The following is a 20,729-nucleotide window of genomic DNA, read 5'->3' as shown; positions in this document are numbered from 1 at the left end:
TCTCCTAGACTCTACAGGACTAAATACCCTCAGAGTTTGAGGCCTTTTAAATTAACATTTCTCTTTTTCATTTCTAGCATCTCCCTTTAAAGATGACTGATATCCCTAAAATGACTCATCTTTGCCACCACCTCTCAAAGGAGGGCTCATCTGGTTTTTCAGAACAGCTCCAATAAGAAACCTCGAGACAGAAAGTCTGAGGCTCTGCTTCACCCCACTGAGGAGGTTTTTGCTCACTTATCCACTGTTCGGGAAGGAATATATTCTCCTTGAACAAAAGAACACCCGAGACAGTGCAAAGGACAATTCTGTTCTCCCATATGCTGAAGTAAGACCCATCTCTCCATCCCGTCCTCAATGACTTCATTCTTATATAAAACCTCAAGTTTTCTCCCTTTACTTTGAGGGGTTCCTCATTAACAAACACCCCTTGCCCCCATTCCAACAGTCTGAATAAAAAACACCTTAGCTGTATGGCATATTTTTTCTTTCATATACCAGAAATTAGTTTTTCTATTCTGCTTCAAAGTCTATATTCCCTTTTATTTATTTCACTTTGTATTTTAGTTATAACAGTAACATTTCCTCCCAATAAAACTACTGATGTTGTAACTTCCAACAATAAATTTTTCTTTTAATGCTACAGCAATAAAACATACTTCCTATATTTCTATCATTCATAAGTTCTTAAATTTTACCAAGAATGAGAATGAGATCTATTAGGGTTGAGCTATTTAAAACTATTATTTGACATGCAAAAAGGGTAATTTCATATGGTTCAACTATTTCCACAAACTAAAGTGAATGTTAATATATATCTCAGGGAAAGAATGGGCTCTCCTTGACCACATTAGGACCCAGAATAAGAGTAACTGGTGAGTAATCAGATTGAAAGGCCACAGATTATACACTAAGAAATGCAGATCCAGAATGACCCATTACAGAGAGTTAAAAACAGAAGCATAAACTTGGGGTCACAAACACATACAGGGGCCAGGCAGGTAACAACTGGATGAGGGCACTACAGACCTAGCATAACGTCCCCAATTATGCTGTGTTTTAAAATATTTATGCTGGTCAAAGAAACCTTCAGTGAATCACATGTCTATGGGTAGTCTGGTTGAGAATTTAGAAGTGTAATTTTTTTTGTTTTGTTTTGAAAAGCTGCTGGGTGTGGGGAACGGGAGGAAGAGATGAGATGTGGAGGCGTTTTTGGGACGTGGAGTTGTCCTGGATAGTGCTTCACGGACAATTACGGGACATTATAGATCCCCCCAGGGCCCACTGGATGGAACGTGAGAGAGTCTGGGCTATGATGTGGACCATTGACTATGGGGTGCAGTGATGCTCAGAGATGAACTTACCAGGTGCAATGGATGTGTCATGATGATGGGAGAAAGTGTTGCTGTGGGGGAAGTGGGGGGTGGGGGCGGTGGGGTTGAATGGGACCTCATATTTTTCATAATGTAATTAAAAAATAAATAATTAATTAAAAAAATAATTAAAAAAAAAAAGAAAAGCAATGACAATGTTAAAGGGATAAATCTTAAATGAAAACAAAACAAAATAAAACAAAACTAGGGATTTAATTAACCACATTTTTTTTTTCTTAAATGGCTGCTACAAGGTTGGTACAATCTCAGGCTGCATTACCATCCAGCACTGGAGGAAGGTGTAGCTTGCAGACATCAAAATTTCAGGAGACAATGACATAGTAGAGTGTCTGGGGAAGGGTGGTCAGGATGCTGACAAGTTTTTAAAGCCACTGTACTGGAGAAGTGAATGTGTGGTGCTACTCTTAGTATTTTCAGAAAATGCCCCTTGGCAGGAGAGTGAACTCACATACTAGGTAGCCTAGCCTCAGCTATTTGAATTACGCATTCTATTCCATTAATAGAGCCATGTGAATCTTAATATAAAAATAGCATATTTCTTATCCATCCTTACATAAAACTGATGAATTAGGGATAATAATGGCTAAAATTTACTGAGTGCCTACTATGCAGATATTACTCTAAGTTACAGTGTCACAATAATCTCATGAGTGGGTATTACTATCATAACTATTTTACAGACAAGGAAACTGAGGCACAGAGAGGTTAAGTCACAGAGCTAGTTAAGTGGCAGAGTCAGAATTTGAACTCAGAGTCTAATATCAGAGCCTGTGCCTTAAACCTTTCTGCTGTGGTGCTCCTCAAATTTCTTCTGGGCCTCCAAGTCTCAGGATAATGGTTGAATAGAAACCTCTAATACTAACTTCCCATGTCTAAGTAGTAACTCAGCCAAATCTTTCACACTTTCTGTACCTACTCCCAGAATATGTAAAACAGAATACTGATGCTCAGAATCATTTTCACCTGCTATACAAAATCTAAAATCAAGAAGATCAAGTAACACTCAACTTCCTAACTATGCAACTTCCCAATTCAAATCAGGATTATTTTTTCAAAAGATACTCAGTGACCAAAGGCTGAACATTAGTCAGGGCACTCACCTAATTGAATTTTATTATAAATTGCTTTTTTTTTTTTTAAAGATTTATCGTATTTCTCTCCCCTCCCCTTACCGTTGTCTGCTCTTGGTGTCCACTCGCTGTGTGGTTCTTCTGTGTCTGCTTGCACCCTCAGTGGCACTGGGAAACTTCATCTCTTTTTTGTTGCGTCTTCTTGCTGCATAAGCTCTGTGCATGTGGCACCACTCCTGGGCAGGCTGTGCTTTTTTCACACAGGACACACTCCTTGCGTGTGGGACACCCCCACACAGGGGTGCCCCTACATGGCAGGGCACTCCTTGCATGCGGCAGCTCTCCGCGTGGGCCAGCTCACCACACAGGTCAGGAGGCCCTGGGTATCTAACCCTGGACCCTCCCATATGGTAGGTGGATGCTCTATTAGTTGAGCCATGTCTGCTTCCCCATAAATTGCTTTTAATACTACACAAAACCAAGCAACTCATGAAAAACCAAACTAGCCATGCCTTGATAATCAATTCATCAACAGTTTTGAGGGACAAGACCCTGATTTTACTTCATATAAAATGATTTCAACCCTATGTAAAAATTCTCTCAAAATGGACATAAACTTAAAATTAAAATTTTTAGAAATAATGTAGAAGAAAATCTGTGGGAGTTCTTAGATTTGATGCTAAAAACAGGATCCAGAAAAGGAAAAACTGATAAATTGGACTTCATCAAAAAGAGTAACTTTTGCTCTATGAAAGGCCCTCTTAAGACGATGAAAAGACAAGCTACAAAAAGTAAATATTTGCATTGCAAACCATATATCTGACAGGGGTTAGTGTCTAGAACATATAAAGAATTCTCAAAACTAAATGGTAAAAAACAGCATTATCTTATTTGAAACTGGACAAAAGAATTGAAGAGAATTTCCCTGAAGAGGGTATAGGGATAGCACATAAGCACATGAAAAGATATCATTAGCTATGGGGGAAATGCAAATTAAAATCACAATCAGATACCACTATAACATCTATCAAAATAGCTAAAATAAAAAATGGTGAAGGGAAATGGCTGTTGCTAGAGCCAGATCTTTTGCCACTGTAACCTCCAGAGCCCTAGGGTAGCCACTGCATGGCCCTCACCCCACTATGTGATCTGAGAAGAACTTCAAGCAGCGCCACACTCATCTGAGGACATTATCCTCCCCAAGTACCAGTGACAATAGAAAGATACAAGGGTGAGAAGCTTCCCGTTTGGGATAAAATCAAGTTCCTTGTACCAGATCATGTCAACAAGAGTGAACTAGGGAAGCGGATGTGGCTCAGTCGACTGAGTTCCCACCTACCACATGAGAAATCCAGGTTTGGTTCCCTGTGCCTCCTGCAGAAGTCTTGGAAGACAGTAAGTTGACGAAATGGGCTGGTGCGGTGAGCTGAATCGACAAGATGATGCACTGAGATGCCACAACCAAGAGACAGTGAGGAAACACAATGAGAGATTCAACAAAGTAGGGAGCGGAAGTGGCTCAGGCAATTAGTGCCTCCCTCCCACGTGGGAGATCCCTGGGTTCAGGTCCTGGTGCCTCCTAGAAAGAGACCAGAACACAACAAACAGTGACAGCAAATGCAAACAATAATGGGAGCAGGGAGAAATAAATAAATCTTTAAAAAAAAAAGAGCAAATAAATTAGAAGACCCTTGCAGCTGAATGCCAATCAAGCTTCCTTCCAATGGTAAAAGAAAACAAATGGTGTTTCCACACCCATTTCTGAAGCATATGAAAGCGAGAAGAATGAACATGGGTTCCTGTACATGGTGTATACCTCTATGGAGATATTTGAAATGAAATTGCTGGTATAAAGCTAGCAGATGCATCTACTCTAGAACTGCTAAAGCCCTACACAGAGGAAAATAAAAAAAAAAGGTGGGGGGTGTGTTACAACTGAGCTTGATCAGTCATCTAATCACAGGTCATCAAACAGTAGTGTTCCCACCTGGGACCTTTAGGAAGTTTTTTTGTATTTCAAGCAGAAAAACTGAGCTCCAAATGGGCACATTCAACTTTGGAAAACTGTATTATATAACCTAGAGCATCTTGTTTCTAAATTTTAGAAGTTTTCAAATAAAAGACTTTGCAATAAAGTTGCCAATAAAATAGAACTTTGAGTTATTTTAATGCACTTTTTTTACCTAATAGGAACTTGCAATTCAAAAAGTAACTTATAGCCATTAAGAGATAACTGTCTTCTCCAGGAACACAGAACCTGCCAACTTTTCAGAGAAGGGTTTCTATTTAGCTGTAGAAATCTCCATGGGAGGATCCTGAAGCTTGTGTTGTCAAGGTTAAGTCCCCAGAAAATCACTTGCCATAATAGTTTTGCAGAGCAGGGTACATGGGGGTATAGAAAAACCACTCTGAGCCTGAGCTGCAGTCCCATGGCCCTGATTCCTAGTAAGTCAGATACCAAGTCAGGGCTCAGGCAGCATGAATAAGTTTATAAAACAACTAGCTGCTGCCTTGGTTTGCAGAAAAAATGCCACAGCTTTGTAGGAATCTTGAGTAATTTAGAATTTTGGTCTATCTTTTAAAAAGGTCCGAGAGAGAAAAAAGGAGTGGCATTTCTTAGTTTGGATTTTCTCTGAGAACTCAACTAGTACCTGATTTAGTAAATGAACAAGCAGTTGCATTTCTTTCATTAGGACAGTGGTAGAAACTAAAACTCAGATGGATTTCCTTTCACCTTCTGGCTTAAATAGGTAATTCATGTTATCTGTTAAGTGTACAATTAAAATGTTAAGTATTTCTCACATTTTTAAGAGTACTTATTGAAGCAGGCTAGTTTAGGAAATAAAAAGATGAATCTGGAACCTAGCAAAAACAAAACAAAACAAAACACACGGCTGTGGAACACGTGGCCATGGACCCCTCCCTGGAAGGACTTTGGGAGAATTTCCCGTCTGGATTAAGATCATCCAGGATCAAGGAAAAGCCCCAGACATTATCAAGGATTGACTGGAGGGGTAATCAATCAAAAGAGCAAACAACTGGAATTCCTCTCCATTAGCATAGGGGCAGAATAATTAATGGTTTAAAAAACAAGCTCCAGAGGCTAGATTGGCCCTTTTTTGTCCTTTTTTCCCTCTCTCTGCCTGGACCAGCCCAGAAGTATATCTGGAACCCATAATCTGTTATTTCCTTTCTCTTCTCTCATTTTCTTATAAACTAATGGCCTAACTAAACTGGCATGTTCTTAAATTCTTTTTTGTAACACAGCCAAGAACCTTGAAAAAATCCAGCAAACATCAAAATTCCCCCACTCTTCAATGCATGTCAATTCTGAAGGAAATCTGGAAAAGGAGACATAGTTTTTAAAAAAATATTAATGTCAAGAATTAAACCTCTTCAAAATTCCATCCAGAATAAATGAGCTGATGATTTCTGCTACGTGCATGGGGTTCACTGTTTACTATTTTGTGGGAAAAGCACAGAAAGAGCAGAGTTATGCCAGTTTAGACCGTCCATGTACAGGTCAGCACTTCCTCTATATATTTAGATGTGTGTGCTCAGCCTACATCTCTAGTGGGCGTGGCCTGCTGTCATGGCAGGGAAGCAGTCTTGCTCCCATGGATGCTCCTGCCCAGCCAGGAAGGGATCTGCAGCCTCCTTGACTCCTCCCTCAGCATGCCTCTGTCTATTAATGTTGCTGACTTTAAATATGTGTATTTTTACCACATTATGTAAATTCTTAACCAGCCTATTTTGTTTAGACTGTGTACATCATTATATCTGACACTCTTGTAAAGTACTGTGTGATCACTAAGATTCCTATAAGAAATACTGCTGGAAAACAAAACAAAACAAAACCAAAAAATAAACCAAAAAATGGTGACACCAAATGCTGATGAGGATGCAGAGAAACTGGATCACTCATATATTGTTGTTGGGAATGTGAAATGGTACAGTCACTGGAAAAAAGTTTGGCAGTTTAAAAAGTCAATGTGCATCTACCATATAGCCCAACAATTCCATTCCTGAGTGTTTATCCCAGAGAAATGAAAACGTATGTTCTCACAAAAACCTGCTGATGAATGTTCACAGAAGGTTTATTCATAATAGCCAAAACTGGAACCAAGCCAGATGTCTTTCAATGGGTGAACTGTTATGCCCATACCACAGAATACTAGTCAGCAACAAAAAGGCAAGGACTTGGATGGATCTCAAAGGAATTATGCTGAGTGAAAAAAGTCAAATCCAAAAGGTAAGATACTGTATGATCCCATGTTTAAACATTCTTGAAATGACAAAATTAGACAGATGGAGAGCAGATTAGTTGGCACAGTTTAGTTTTAAAGGGCAGCACCAGGGACCCTACTGGTTACAAAACTGTTCCGTATCTTGATTCGTGGTGGGCATTTTAACTTACCCATGTGATAAAACTGTATGGAACTAAATAAACACACTTGTAAATGTATACAGGTAAAACTGGGGACATCTGAATACGATCAGTGCATTGTATCAGTGTCAATATCCTGGTTGCGATCTTGTTCCAGTTTTACAAGATGCTACCATTGGGGGAAATTGGGGAAAAAATACAGTGGATCTCTTCTGTATTGTTTCCTCCAACTGCCTGTTACTGTACCATTTTCTCAAAATAAAAAGTTTAATGGAAAAAATCATTTCAGCTAGATTTTAGATAGCATCATTAAATGTTAAAATGCACAGGACTTCACTAAGATCAAGTAAAATGTAAACATGAACATATTAGAATTTTGACTTTAAAACTCTGGTCAAAAACTGAAAAGAATGGTAATTTAAGAATACGTTAAAAATGTTTTTCTTGGGGAAACGGACTTGGCCCAGTGGTTAGGGCATCCGTCTACCACATGGGAGGTCCACGGTTCAAACCCCGGGCCTCCTTGACCCGTGTAGAGCTGGCCCATGCGCAGGGCTGATGCGCGCAAGGAGTGCTGTGCCACAAAGGGGTGTCCCCCGCGTAGGGGAGCCCCACGCGCAAGGAGTGCGCCCTGCAAGGAGAGCTGCCCAGTGTGAAAGCAAGTGCAGCCTGCCCAGGAATGGCGCCATCCACACTTCCCGTGCCGCTGATGACAACAGAAGCAGACAAAGAAACAAGACGCAGCACACAGACACAGAGAACAGACAACCGGGGGGGGGATTAAATAAATAAATAAATCTTTAAAAAAAAAGTTTTTCTTAAAACATACTTCTAAGTAAGAAAGGAGAACTTCTAACTTCAAAATTATCAAAAAACAAGCTGTTAATAATTTAATCTTTCTTTCAATGTTATAAAAAAAGACTTTTTTAGGAGGGTTTCTTTAGATAACCTCTATACTTAAATTCAGGATACAGAAAAATAACTCCCTTCATGATATAATATTTTATACGGTGAATAAATTGCTTTTCTTTAAATGAATTAGCTCCTAGAGTTTGCTAACAAATTGGGAAACTCTCAATTTTGGGCTTTAGCCTCATTCAACAATAACTTCAAATCTGACCCCAGCCCAAGAGGCTAATCAATTTTGCTCCATTAACGAGAATGTGGTAATACTGGAGGCAGAGGTTGAGGCACTCACTTCCTTCGCCCTGCCAGTTCCACTCTTCTCTCCACCCCTAAAAGGATCCAACAGGAAATGGGAGGAAGGAGGGTGGGTCACCTTTGCTCTCTTGAGTTGCAGAACTGTCTTCTCTCCATACCAACAGTCTCAGACCACCCCATGTTGATTTCCTTCAAGCAGTGATGCTCAAACTTTAGTTACAATCACCTGGGGCTGGTACAAACAAGTTGCAAGACCCAGCCTCAGGAGTTTCGAAAGCAGTAGTTCCAGGATGCAGCCCAGTAATTTGTACTTTAAACAAGTTCCCAGGTTACCACTGAGACACTGAGAACATTTAAACCCTGCCACTGTAAATTGTCCTGATTAAGGTAGGATTCTGATACAGGCCCGAAATTCCTTTTGGCAAGAAGGAAAAGCCTGTTAATTAACAATTATAAACAAAGTGGTTATCAGATTCTTAATAAGGAATGAAATAAGAACCAGCTAACAAATACAGGGCCACTGAAGAGGGTGGGGAGGGCAGAGGAGTAAGGCATGGTCACAAAGATGAAAAAAGTGCAAAAGTAAAAGGTCCCACTAAGTCCAACAAGTAGACAATTTGGGGTCATCTCAGTTTCCTTTACATTGGGTAGGATATGCAAATATCAACAAATGCAGCACTGCTTGACAGATTCATGAAGAGCCTGAATTAGTTTAGACACGCCCTGAACTCATTTTGTTCTCAGAAGACTGAAATAATTGAGGGATCTTAACATTGAACATAAACCTGAGCAAAAGAAAATACCCACATGTATCCTTCCCAGATGGCACTACTAAGTTGACCACTCCCCAAGGGCACACTTTTTTTTTCACATAGAACCAATTGTTGTTGGACAGGAGAATCATAGCCATGTAGTACCAGAAGACATCTCAGAGATGACCTAGACCAGAATACAGATGCCTAGGCCCTCTCCCCAGAGATTCTGATTCGGCATGAATCAGAGAATTGGACTCTGGATCTGAGAATTGGACTGGGAATGAACTTTGAGAATCACTGCCCGATCTACCCAATTTTATTGATAAGGAATCTGAGTTCATTAGGATTATATTGTATTATTCTAATGCTAAGCCTTTTTTTAAAAATGGAAAACCTCTGGTCGATTAATATAAAACTTTTTTTACCCTTAGTTGCTAAAATACAGTTCCATGCTTCAAAACGAAATGTTTAATTGAAAAGCTTTCTTTAATCACTCCTCCTCACCATCTATTCCCTGCCCCACTGTATCCTGTCCCTCTACCTCCACTATTTCAAGTATCTGCCACTGTGACTAAGTATACCCAGATTTTACCAAACAAATCCGAATTCTGTACACACAACCAGACAACAAGACTTGATTATCAGTTCAGAAAATAAGGTCAGCTACCCTACCTAAAAAAATAGTAGCACACTCTCAAAGATTTGTAAAAAAGTAAAAGGCTCATACGGTGCAACACACTTCTACAAACTCAAGCAGGAGGAGACCAATATTCCTTTATTGAGTCATCTTGAAAGGCTCCTTCCTGACCTCAAGCCTTGGCATGATGTTCCCTCCAGTTAGAAAGTCCTTCTACCCACTTTTCCTTTTGGTTTAAGCTTATATATGACTTTCTCACTTTCTCATAAGCCTTCCTGTGATACACTTGATTTCTGGATCTCACAATGCAGTGCTTTATCTTACAGAACATGTCACAACTGTAATTCAGCACAACTGAAATCCCTGGGGCACTTGGAAAATCTCACTGAGCTTGGAATGCAGGAGACCAATGGAATCAGAAGCTCTGAGGTGGAGTATTTTTCCAACATTAAAGTCTCTTTCTCTCAGGACATAAACTCGATTCTGGTGGAGGCAGGGTTTTATGAATTCAAACTCAATAAATATTTATGCTGAATTACTTTGTGCATGTGTTGTAAAATTAGTGTTTCCATTTTTGTGGTTTTGAGATTTACCTTAAAGAGGGGGAATGAAGTATGTCCTAATCAATTTTAACTTGTTAAAAACTATTCTGCAATCTAAACTGTTTTTAAAGAAATGAAAAGTTAAAATTAAGAATGATCAAATTTAACAGCATCAATTCAATAAAACAATTTAGAATTATCTAGCAGCACATCCTACTAAATTTCGGCAATCAGATGTTCCTGATTATGAACATCCTGGTCATTTAATAAATTGTTTTAACTTGAACAAAGGATTTCACATGTAAAACTAATAGCCAGAGATTTTGAAGAGTTGGGAATTAGGCAACAACTCTCCGTTTTCTCACTCAGAAGCCCTGGGACCCTAATCTCTTGGCCAAACCAGCATTTAGCAAACCGACCATCTGAACTGACTGGGTGCTTAGTTGCTGTAAGTCTGAAAATGTTCTCTCCTTATTTGTTTCTCTCCTTCAGTTTTTTTTTGAGTTCAAAATAACCTGGTTCTATAATTAGTAAATGTTATAAAACTGAACTTGTAGGTTAAACACATGCTAATAAAATACTACTTTTAATCTGTTTTTTACACTTGATTCTCATTGCTAAGGAAATTTGAAAATCGCTGGCCTAGATAAATCTTAAAGCCCCTTGTAACTCTGTAATTCATAACGTTAAGAAGAATGGAGATTGGATGTGGTCAAGGAAAGAAGGAATTGATTAAGGTAGAATCAATTACTTAAGGTGAAACAGGTAAGTCTAGGAAAAAAAACAATATACAACGTATGGTTGCAGCAACTTTGTGTAATGTGTTTAACGAAAAAAAGATGTGCAAAAACGAAAGTGGCAATTGTATTATAGGTGTTTTCCAAACTTTCTGTCATGTTATTTTCTTTTGATAATAAACCAGGGAGAAATCATGGTAGAGATGAAAAATCAAAAGCTCCTAAAATATATAATATTTAAAATTATTGAATATAATTGATTTCTGATTATAATTCTGCTATATACTTGGAGGAGAACAGGACATTTAGGAGTTAATAGGAAGTGATTGCTTAGAAGTGTAATGGGATAAAAACAAAATAGCTAATTTAAAAAAATAGTACATACAAAAATATGTGGTATCTTTCAAAGTAGTTTCTTTAGGCAGAGTTACTTTATTCGAAATTACAGTACCATTGTTCTGAACTCTTGTTGAAACTTCTTTTGAAGCTGCTGAGGCTAACATTCATTCTTTTGAATATGCAGTTTGATAATTACACATTCTAGATAGATTTAGCTTATAGAAATAGCCAGAATCGATTACAAACTTTTATTTTATGGTTTGCCATCTAGCTCTAAATAAAACAAAACTTTTTTTCCACTAATCCAAGCAAATGCTCAGTAAGAATATTCTTTTAAGCATTTTTACACAGAACAAGGGAAAGAAACTTTTGGAGCTCACGAGATGGTAGAATATTACTTTATTCATTAACCCACAATGTTCATATGCCTTCTCTACAGTAAGGGTTCAGACTTTAAAATGCTACCTTTTCATTCTCCTTCCTCCTACAGCCTTTTTTCTTTTTTCTTAAAAGATGCTTCCACTTACAATATCATCAGTAGAAATGCTGACCAAAATAAAAAATTTTCTAAAGGAAGAATAGGCATTTGTTCATATAGGTAATTATCTAGTCTTCCCATTGAAAACGTTTCTGCCTTTTTTTAAGCGCACATTAACACCAAGGAACTCTCTTAGTATTCCTTCTTCTCTGGAGGTTTCTTCTCAAGTCACCCTTGCTGGATCTTCTGCCTCTTCTAGTCTCTTAAATGTTGGGACCTTTAAGTATCCAGTCCTCTTTATCCTTAGAGCAATTTCACTAACTCTTAATGTCTTCAAATACTATCTCCACACCAACGCCTGCAGAATTCACAGTTACAGTCTATCTCTCTCTATTCTTGGCTCTGTAAGTATCTGAAGGTCACCTGGAAAACTCCATTGGGAGTCCACAGGAACCTATTGTATCCCCCCTCACATTGCTTTCTCTTATACTCACCATCTCAGTATGTGGTGTCTATATCTCCTAGTTACCCAGGCTAGGAACCTGGGCCTCTTCATAGACCCTTTCTCACCCCACCTCTCTCCATCCTCACTCCACTATCATGGTACATCTCTTCTGCCCTGGACAGCTGCACCATTCCTAAGTGGTTGTTTCTTGCCCCCTCCTATACCCACTTCTTTCTGAAAAACCTCTCCATTTATTTAGGATCAAGTCCAAACCCCTAGACATGGCTTATCAGGCCCTTCAACATCTGATTCTTGCAGTCTTCTCACCTCTGTTACCTTCACAAAATAAGCTCCAGGTTTTCTCTTGGGCGCATGGAAGATCTGGGTTCTTTAAAGACTCCCAGCCTTTGTGATGGCCACTCTGTGGGACTATATGCAATCTTCTCCTTTTCTCCCTCAACCTTCAACATGGAAACCTCTATCCCCAGAAAGCTTTCCACATATACAAGACAGGATTAGGGGGCCTTGCCAAGTGCTCCCTCAGAGACGAATATCAGAGTACTGATCTCACCACACTGTCCCTAATCATTTTCTAGTTTTGATTCCCCCACATTCAACTATGAGTTCTCTTGGACTGAATCTAGTGTACCTACATTAGACAATAAGTAGAGTGTATGGAAGGCACCAGACAAGTAGTCTTGAATAAATGAATGATAATGTAAAGGAAAATGTCATGGGGAAAAGTCACCCACTCCCCCTAAAACGTCTTAATATACTTGAACTACTATATAAAAGTAGTTGATATAATCAAATTTTTAAAAATATACAATTAGGTAGGCCTTTCATCAAAGACGCTAGTAGGAGACAAATGTCTACTCTGTTGGGAAACTTACAGAAGAGGATGTTATCTGGCCTGGACTACTGCAACTTCCCATGCTTCCATTAGCTCTGCTTCTCCCTAGAGTCTTTTCCACTGAGCAGCCAGGGGAGTTTTCAAAAGTAAATAAGATAATAAAACTCCCCTCTCATGGCTTAGAAAGTCCTACAGTATTGCAGCCAACCTCATTGTCAATCATTCCCCCCCTTACTCTGCTTCCGCAACACTAGCCTTCTTTCTTGCAGTTTCTGTAAACAGCCAAACCTATTCTAGCATCAGAACCTTCAAACTTTTGATTCGCTCTGCTTGGAAAATTCTTCCCCTAGATCTTGGCGTAAGTGGCTCCTCCTCTTTCAGATCGCTGCTCAAATGTCCCTTCCTCAGAGACGTTTCCTGCCTATCAAAAGCTTTCACCTCCTAGCCAAACTATCCCATTATTTCTGCATTACTTTCTTCAACCTGACCTAATAATTTGTCTAGTGATTGCATCTGTTGTTTCATCTGTTATCTTCCCAACGACTAGAACAGTATTTGGACACTCAACACTCATTAAGTAAATAAATGCACGTATTAAACCCTGTCTTAACACGTCCATCTGGCAATTTCCCCACTCCTCCTTTCTCTTCATTCACGAGAATCTGTGATGGTTGCTGTCCTTGAACGAGCACCACCATCAGAGAATCCTCTCTTTCAATGCTAAGCCAGGCATCCCCAGCCTGGTCCCTAGCTTGGCCTTAGAGACCGACAAACACGCGGCAGGACCGGACACTAGCTCGAGAGAAGCGCTGAGGTGGAGAGGAGTAACACGGTGCTCTTTTCCAAACGCCTTCCCCTCCCAACCTTAAGTCCTTGGACCCGTCTCTCAGTCTCCTGCACACACGCCTACCCCGCCGCCGAGGTCAGCGGCCATACTCATTACCTTCCATGGATCTGGCGGGCCCAGGCCACTAGCTCTTTGTACCGCCATTCCGACGAAGACCTACCCCCTCTGGGCCACCGTAGTTCACGGAACATACAAGGCGCCCTCCTCCTCCCGCATGCGCAGTGACCCCGTTTAGCATACGACGTCTCTTAGCAACAGCTCGGAGTCCCTCCGCCGGGGGTGGAGCCGCAGAAACCAAGTGGGGAAGCCTGGGGCGGGGAAAGCGAGTGAGGCCAATTGGAGAAGAATCCTAACCCGATCGGGCACGCCTGCTCTAACTGTCGCGAATGCGCTGGCGGCTTTACGGCAGGCAGGGGGTGAGAGCTCGTGAGGGACAGGAGGGGAGAAGGAAGCAAGCAACCAACCAAGTCGTCCCCACCCCCCACCTCCACCCACCCCAGACCTGGTTTACGGCTTGGGGCTCAGACTCGAGTGCGGCCGCTGATTGGCTGTTGAAGGCTTGGTCCCACCCCAGTGACCCCAAAGTGCTGGAGGGAGGGGGCGGGGGTGGCCCAGTGCAAAGTGCATCCTGAAAGCCCCCCGCCCAGAATCCCCGCGACTGGCACTTCGGACACTGTATGACCCGGAACCTCGCTGACCCTAGACTGCTTGAGTACTGCTATACTGGGAACCTCCGACAGGCAGAGCGACAGCCTCTGCTCAGAGACCCCGGACCAGGACTGTTACCCCCCCCCACCCCCCACCGAGCCGGGACTTCCTCCCTGCACCCCTGCCCTAAGTCTGCCCGGCCTCCGGGACAGTCCGCTCCAGCCTGCTTGGCTGTCTTGAATGCTCTGCTGGCTGGGGCCGTGAGGCGCCCGAGAAAAATCAGGAATACCTGTGTCCGGCCCTGCCTGTGGTGTTTCTTCAATGGAGAAGTTGGTGAGTGTGGAGAAGGCTGAAAGGAGGAAGAGAAACAGTAACTGAGGACACAGGTAAAGTCAGTTACCTCCCTCGAGGGGAAGGGGCTAGCTGGAAGGGTGGGAGGGAGGAGAATCATTGCTCCTTCCTTCCTGCCCTTGCCACTCTAAAACCCCTTCCTCTGCTGGCCCCTTCTCAGAAACCCCTCCTCCTCGCCCCTGGGGTACTGCACCACTTACTCAGTTCTGTGTTCCAGGTTTAAACTGGCTGGAGGAGACGAGAGAGCAGGAAGAGCTCTGCCCACTCACCGGAGTAGTAGAGTTCCTCTGACCAGCATCTTCTATAAAGGTAATGAATACAGCACTCCCTTCCCCCATTGTTTATTTCTGGCCCCTATCTCATTAAGCAGTGCTTCATTTTCAGAGTGGTTGCCTGGGAAGGCACCCTTTCCATTCCCCCGTTTTTTAGCAAAAACAACACTGCCAGTGCCCTGATCCTTATCATCGAATAACTTCTCTACCCCTGAGACATATTTTTCCCCTTCCTCTCAGCACACTGCGTTTCCGTGCTTTGCATTATTTTGTGGTACACGGTGTCATTTACCTTGCTCTGAGGCTTTTGAGACCTTTTTCGAGTTCCCTCCTCCCCCACTTACTCCCTTAGGAATACCACAATTCCTGGTTAATTGCTTGTTAATTCTGAATGACTCTGCTTTTTAATTAAACTACAATTTACTGTTTTCTCCCTTCTTTCCTCCTATCACCTTTCCTCTCCCATTAGAAAATCTTTGAATTACTTAACTGATAAGGATTTGGTAGGGGAAGATAAAGTAATGGCTTGGAATTTATGAGTTTCAGGGAAAAAAAAATGTTTTTCCAGTAAACCGTAAATCTCTGTGTCTGGTATGAAGGTAGTATCCACCCCTGAAGCAGTTAAATATAATTAACTGTTGGAGTGTTTTATGTGTTTGTGTATGACAGATGTGGATGGACTCTGAAAGATTTTCTAGAAGAACTTATAAAAATTTACGCACTGTTTTGCCAACAATCATTTACACCACTCAAGAATTTAAAACAAAGGATGCTTTGATACGTTTGGAAATCTGGGCCTTTTTTAGGTAGCCTTCATAAATAAGATTGCTTATTTCAAAACTCTTACAGAGAATTTGTTAGAATAAAATGAAGTGACTAATTCATGTGGTTACCTTTCTACCATATTTTTTCTTGACTCTGAAAGTGCAGTAAAGGTAAGTTGAGGATATAGATGTATTTCCTAAAGAGGGGGTATGAGGAGGGAAATGATACAAGAGTTAATGCGGAAATTGTTCAAATGACTGACTCGTTTAACGTCCAAGTGACCTGAGATTTTAAAGTGATTTACTAATCTCAGGGTTATTTTAATATCTTAGTTTAGGAAATTTTAGCAACAAAGATGCACTTAAAATAACAAGTTGTTAAGTCTTTGATTTACTCAGTTCCACTGGACTTTCTACCTTCCACCAAAAAGAAATTAATACCTTTATTGATCCTTCTCATTCTCTTTGACACAGCTAAAGACACTTTTAAGGGGATTCTCATCTGAGGGCTTGCATATTCTGAGACCTGGAACTGGGCAACAAAGGGAACTTGTATACTACTGAATGGAATTTAGAATAAACATCTGCCAGTGATTCTTGCAAGGTGAAAATTTAGAGCAGCCTTTGTATGTATGTATGTATAAGAATCAGAGGTAATTGACCACTTTAGTAAATGCTAGGCAGAAGTTAAAGACTGAATTTCATTATTTAAGTATGGAAACTACCAGACTGATACCTAATGATTACCTTAGGACTTTTAAAAAATGCTAAAATACTTGAAATTTGCTTTTTTGATCAAAATAAAATATGTATTTTTTATTTAAGCCTTGTCAGGTAAATATTTTTTTCAGATGTAGATATAACCCCAGGGTGTTTACATTTCTGAAGAGTATTTTCACCCCAGATGGTAAGGGTTCGTGGTTAAGAGCCAAGCATGTGGAATAAAGAGAGGACACTGTTATCCCCTGGTTTCCAACCAGTTCATTCATATTGCTTAAATAATATATCATTGATCCTCTCAACCTTTTAATAGTTTTTCTAAGGTTAGGGAGTATATATAAATTGTCAGCACATGTATATTCCTAGTATTAGCATGATTCAGAGTGCTCGGTACAGGTTTTGCCAAACATTTAGAATATTGACTTTGTATATTTATTTGCTAACATAGGTTGTTTGTATTTTTCAGTCTGGCTCTTAACTTTGTGTTAATTGTATTACCAGTCACATGGTTTTGAAAAAAAAATCTGATCAATTTGGTCACCAAATTTTATGGTCACATAGGGAGAAGAATTTATTTTAATTGATGATATCAGTGATGCATCTTTAGTATTCTATGCCAATACTTAATTTCTTTACACCTAAGTAATGAAATCAATTATCTAATATTATTGAATGTTCAGTATCTCTATTTTGTTCGCATTTAACTTTGGTACCACCAAGATTATATACCACCTGCAAAAAGTCTAAAGTAAAAAACAGTTTATATAAACTCATCTGTATTAGTCAGGGTTCTCTAGGGAAACAACAAGAAATATCTGTCAGTAGCGTGTGATTTTATAAGAGTCTCGCATAATGGTGGGGATGCACAAGTCCAGGTTCCACAGGCAGGCTGCTACCAGGGGCTCCAATGAAAGTCCAGTAAAGGTTTTTGATGAGTTTTGGGAGACTTTGACTGCCCTAAGACGAGCTAGGAAATTCTCACTCAATGCTGGAATCACTTCTCCTTTTAAGGCATTCACCTGACTGGATAAAGCATCACTCATTGCTGATGGCAGTCTCCCTGATTGATGTAATTGTAATCTGCTATCTACTATTTACCACTGCAGTAAAATCAGTGGTGACTAAAGTCCATAACGCCCTTGTATTACAGTTAGCCTAGTGCTTGCTTGACCAAACAACTGGGCAAAATTGCCTGGCCAAATTGACATGTTCGCCTAACCATCACAATATCTGATACCTGACTTTCACTGAATGCACTGCCTAAGTAGAATGATTACTCTTTTCTAGCAAACTTTCTAGGCACTGACAAATAAGGCTACTAAAATGCCTTCAGATGTAGGTTAATAGGATGCTATTGACAAGATCTCCTCATTTATGATACTCATGATTTAAACTTGGAGTTTAGGTCTATATAAGTAAATTATAAAATTTCCTCTATTGCCTTACCCACATTTCATGAAAATTGTTTTTTCTTGAGTTATATGTGAGTTAGAGATAAGCTGTGCATGATGATAAATCTTTATGTAATATAAAGGCCCAGTAATTTGGAGGAAATAACAATGCCCGTATTTGTTTTAGAATATAAACATGTTGACGATGTTGAGTGATACCAAAATAGCACTTTTAATTTTTGGGGGGTCCTAGGCTCTTAATTGTACAAATAGGGCTCATACTCACATATATTAGATATCTTGCACCCTTTGATTCCGCCTTTATAGTGGTTTTACATCAGTCTTTTTTTTCTTAGGACTTGTGAGCCTTTGGTGGTTTAAAAAAAAAATTTTTTTTTTCAGAACCAATATTATTGGAGTTGCTGATTTTATTTCCTTACCATCCTGTATCTTTATTTACTTTTCAAAGAAATGCTTATTTCTTTTTTGTTTGTTTTTCTTTTATGTGTGTGTATATATTTTTTTTTGTCTGCTTTTTTCTTTTTTTGAGTGCAAGCTGTTACCTTGTTTCTAGTTTGTGGGAAATCAGAAAGCATAGTTCTAATTTACATCACTTAATAAAAAATGTATGTACTTTTGTTGAAAATATGCATAACACCATCAATGAATAATCACTTTTGCCAAATGTAAATTTTGGTGTGAATTAGGTGATCATTTGTTTTATTTCCTAAATAAATATATTTCTAGTAGGATCAGCAGTATAAAAGCTTAGAAGCCTAGATATTCTCTTGATACCCACATTAGAGTAGAAAAGATGAATTCGCAAAATTTAAAAACAGTATTAACATTCGACTAAATGATCTCCCCACATAGGAATAACAGATATTTTTCTTGACTGTGAAACCTGCAGTGAAATTTGTAGAGATTGCCCTCTCAAGAGTGTCAGTAGTTCTGAATCTATAAGTCATCATTATTTTAATATAATTTACATTGAACAAATATTATTTAGGAAATTACCTTCTTTGCCATATTCCTTTATTTTATAGGTGATTATTATCAACTATCAAATTTTAGACTTGCATTCCCTGAGGGGAAATAGGCTTTTTCCTTTCTCATCTCTGTAATTTCTCTGTGGTTTTCAATAGGCACCTCTATCACTGTACATTGTGTTTGCTTTTCAAGTTCAATAGGTTTTTCTTTCATATTTGTACATACACAAATAACTATACATTGTTTAGGTACAGTACTTATAAAAGAACACCAAGAAAAATTAATTTGGTCTCCTGGGATATTTCGATAATAAAACATTGTCCTTTATTATTAAAGATGTTATAGCTGGTGAGGATCGTGTGTATGGTTGTATGTGTGTATGTGATTTTTTCCTATAAAGATTCATGCACCAGGGACATGTAAGGAGTGCTTTTTTTGTTTTTGTTTAGACCATTGGTTGTTATTTATAGCAGCTGGTGGTTTCAGAAAGGGGCAAAAAAATAAATCTTATAATTTCTAGGATTATTTTATTTAAGTATGCAGAACTTTATTAAAATACCAAGCACTGGTCCTGCCTTTGGCCAAGTTCTAGCACTGGGCCAACCACATGCCAGGCCTTCAGTAGGATTTGAATGTCTGACTGAAGTAGCGCATGTGGAATTATCATAGGTTGCTATAGTTTGTACCTCTTTCTCGTGGGAAGAAATAACTTTGGCACGTCATTATTAAATAAAATACCTTTTCTTGATATTATGATAAATTAATACCATTTTATATTCTCCTCAACTCTCAGCTCTTGGGCCCTCCTCCCTGCCACCCCAATCGCCCCCATGGAAGCCGTGATAGGTAGAGGGAAACCACCTCGAACAAGGATTCTTAAAGGCTCGAAACATGTGAGGTCATTTCCGCTTCTCTTGGGAGCAGGGGATACTGAGGACATGCTTAGAAATAAGGCATCCAGTGCTGTTCATTCTCGAGATGCACATATAGCTCATGTGAAAAATGATCACAAGTTCTGGTGGAATTGCTTGCAGTGCATCATTGGAAGTAGTGGCTTACATTTTTAAAATAAGCTTTATTTGTGAATAGTTTTAGATTTACAGAAAAATTGCAATGATAGTACAGAGAGTTCTCATATACCCCCACCCCCAATTTCCCCTCTTACTTACATCTTACATTGATAAATATTTTATCACAGTTAATGAACCCATATTTATACATTATTATTAACTATATAGTCCAGACCTTTTCTCATGATTAGCCCCAAATTATATAGGTTTAGGGAAGGAAGACCACAGAGGTAAAGCATCCTTCTCATCACATCATATTGATTCAACTTACCTATCTGAGGTAGTGTTTTCAATTTCTTCATTGTAAAGTTCTTCTTTTCTCCTTTCCTTGCTGTATTCTTTGGAAAGAAGTCGCTTCATACCATCCACACTTAGGGATTGGAGAATTACGAGCTACCTCCTAGAGGAGAAAGTTATCTACATCAATTATACGGAATTCTTCCTTATAAGAGAGTTGCCTTCTCTTATTTATTTGATTATTTTTTCAATGTGGATTCACTGATACTTATTTTATACTTTGGGTTGTAATCCAGTATTACTTTATTTAATTGCTCAAATTATTCCTTTTTTGGCCATTGAGAACTTTTTCATTGGTTCCTCTGTCAAATTGACATATCCCCATCATTGTGTTTTGGCCTGATAACCTCTGTACTTTGTGGCATCACAAAATAAACAGGTTCATGTTGCATATTTCCTGCCCCAGTCTTAGAATTTGTCATGTCTATATGGGTGGTTCTGTACTTTTTTACAGCTTGCCCTATAGAAGTTGTTCTGTTCTTGGCTAAATCATTTGTTTAGAAATAGTTTTAATTCAAATTTTACATCCAAGCAAAAGTTGGCAAAGGATTTGCCTTCTTTGAAGAAATTTGACAAAGAAA

The 20,729-nt window shown here is 39.4% G+C and overlaps 2 protein-coding genes across 13 annotated transcripts in view; one reads left to right on the top strand and one right to left on the bottom strand.

The window, feature by feature from the left end:
• LINS1 (lines homolog 1) overlaps positions 1-13,969 on the bottom strand; it is a 28,959-nt gene extending 14,990 nt beyond the window's left edge. For 3 of the 10 annotated variants that reach the window (XM_071214329.1, XM_071214330.1, XM_023589837.3), the window contains exons 1-2: positions 13,742-13,824; positions 2,567-4,043 (exon numbers count right to left, since the gene is read on the bottom strand). Coding sequence is in view for 2 of the 10 variants with exons in the window: in XM_071214328.1 (XP_071070429.1) it covers positions 13,742-13,789 (48 nt within the window). In the remaining 8 variants the exon portion in view is untranslated. Of the gene's footprint in view, positions 1-2,566; positions 7,558-13,741 lie in introns of all 10 variants that reach the window. The other 7 variants (XM_058294622.2, XM_071214327.1, XM_071214332.1 and 4 more) reach the window with 7 other exon arrangements.
• Positions 13,970-14,024: 55 nt separating this feature from the next.
• Positions 14,025-20,729, top strand: part of ASB7 (ankyrin repeat and SOCS box containing 7) — a 59,367-nt gene continuing 52,662 nt past the window's right edge. Inside the window, exons 1-4 of one of the 3 annotated variants that reach the window (XM_058294621.2) lie at positions 14,060-14,679; positions 14,862-14,953; positions 16,155-16,284; positions 19,575-19,674. The gene's annotated coding sequence lies outside the window, so the exon portion shown is untranslated. Of the gene's footprint in view, positions 14,680-14,861; positions 14,954-16,154; positions 16,285-19,574; positions 19,675-20,729 lie in introns of all 3 variants that reach the window. The other 2 variants (XM_058294620.2, XM_058294619.2) reach the window with 2 other exon arrangements.

The sequence above is a fragment of the Dasypus novemcinctus genome, chromosome 3 (genome assembly GCF_030445035.2).
Source record: "Dasypus novemcinctus isolate mDasNov1 chromosome 3, mDasNov1.1.hap2, whole genome shotgun sequence".
Classification (NCBI taxonomy): Eukaryota; Metazoa; Chordata; class Mammalia; order Cingulata; family Dasypodidae; genus Dasypus; species Dasypus novemcinctus.
Note: the sequence above shows the minus strand (reverse complement) of the source record. Positions and strands in the feature narration are given on the sequence as shown.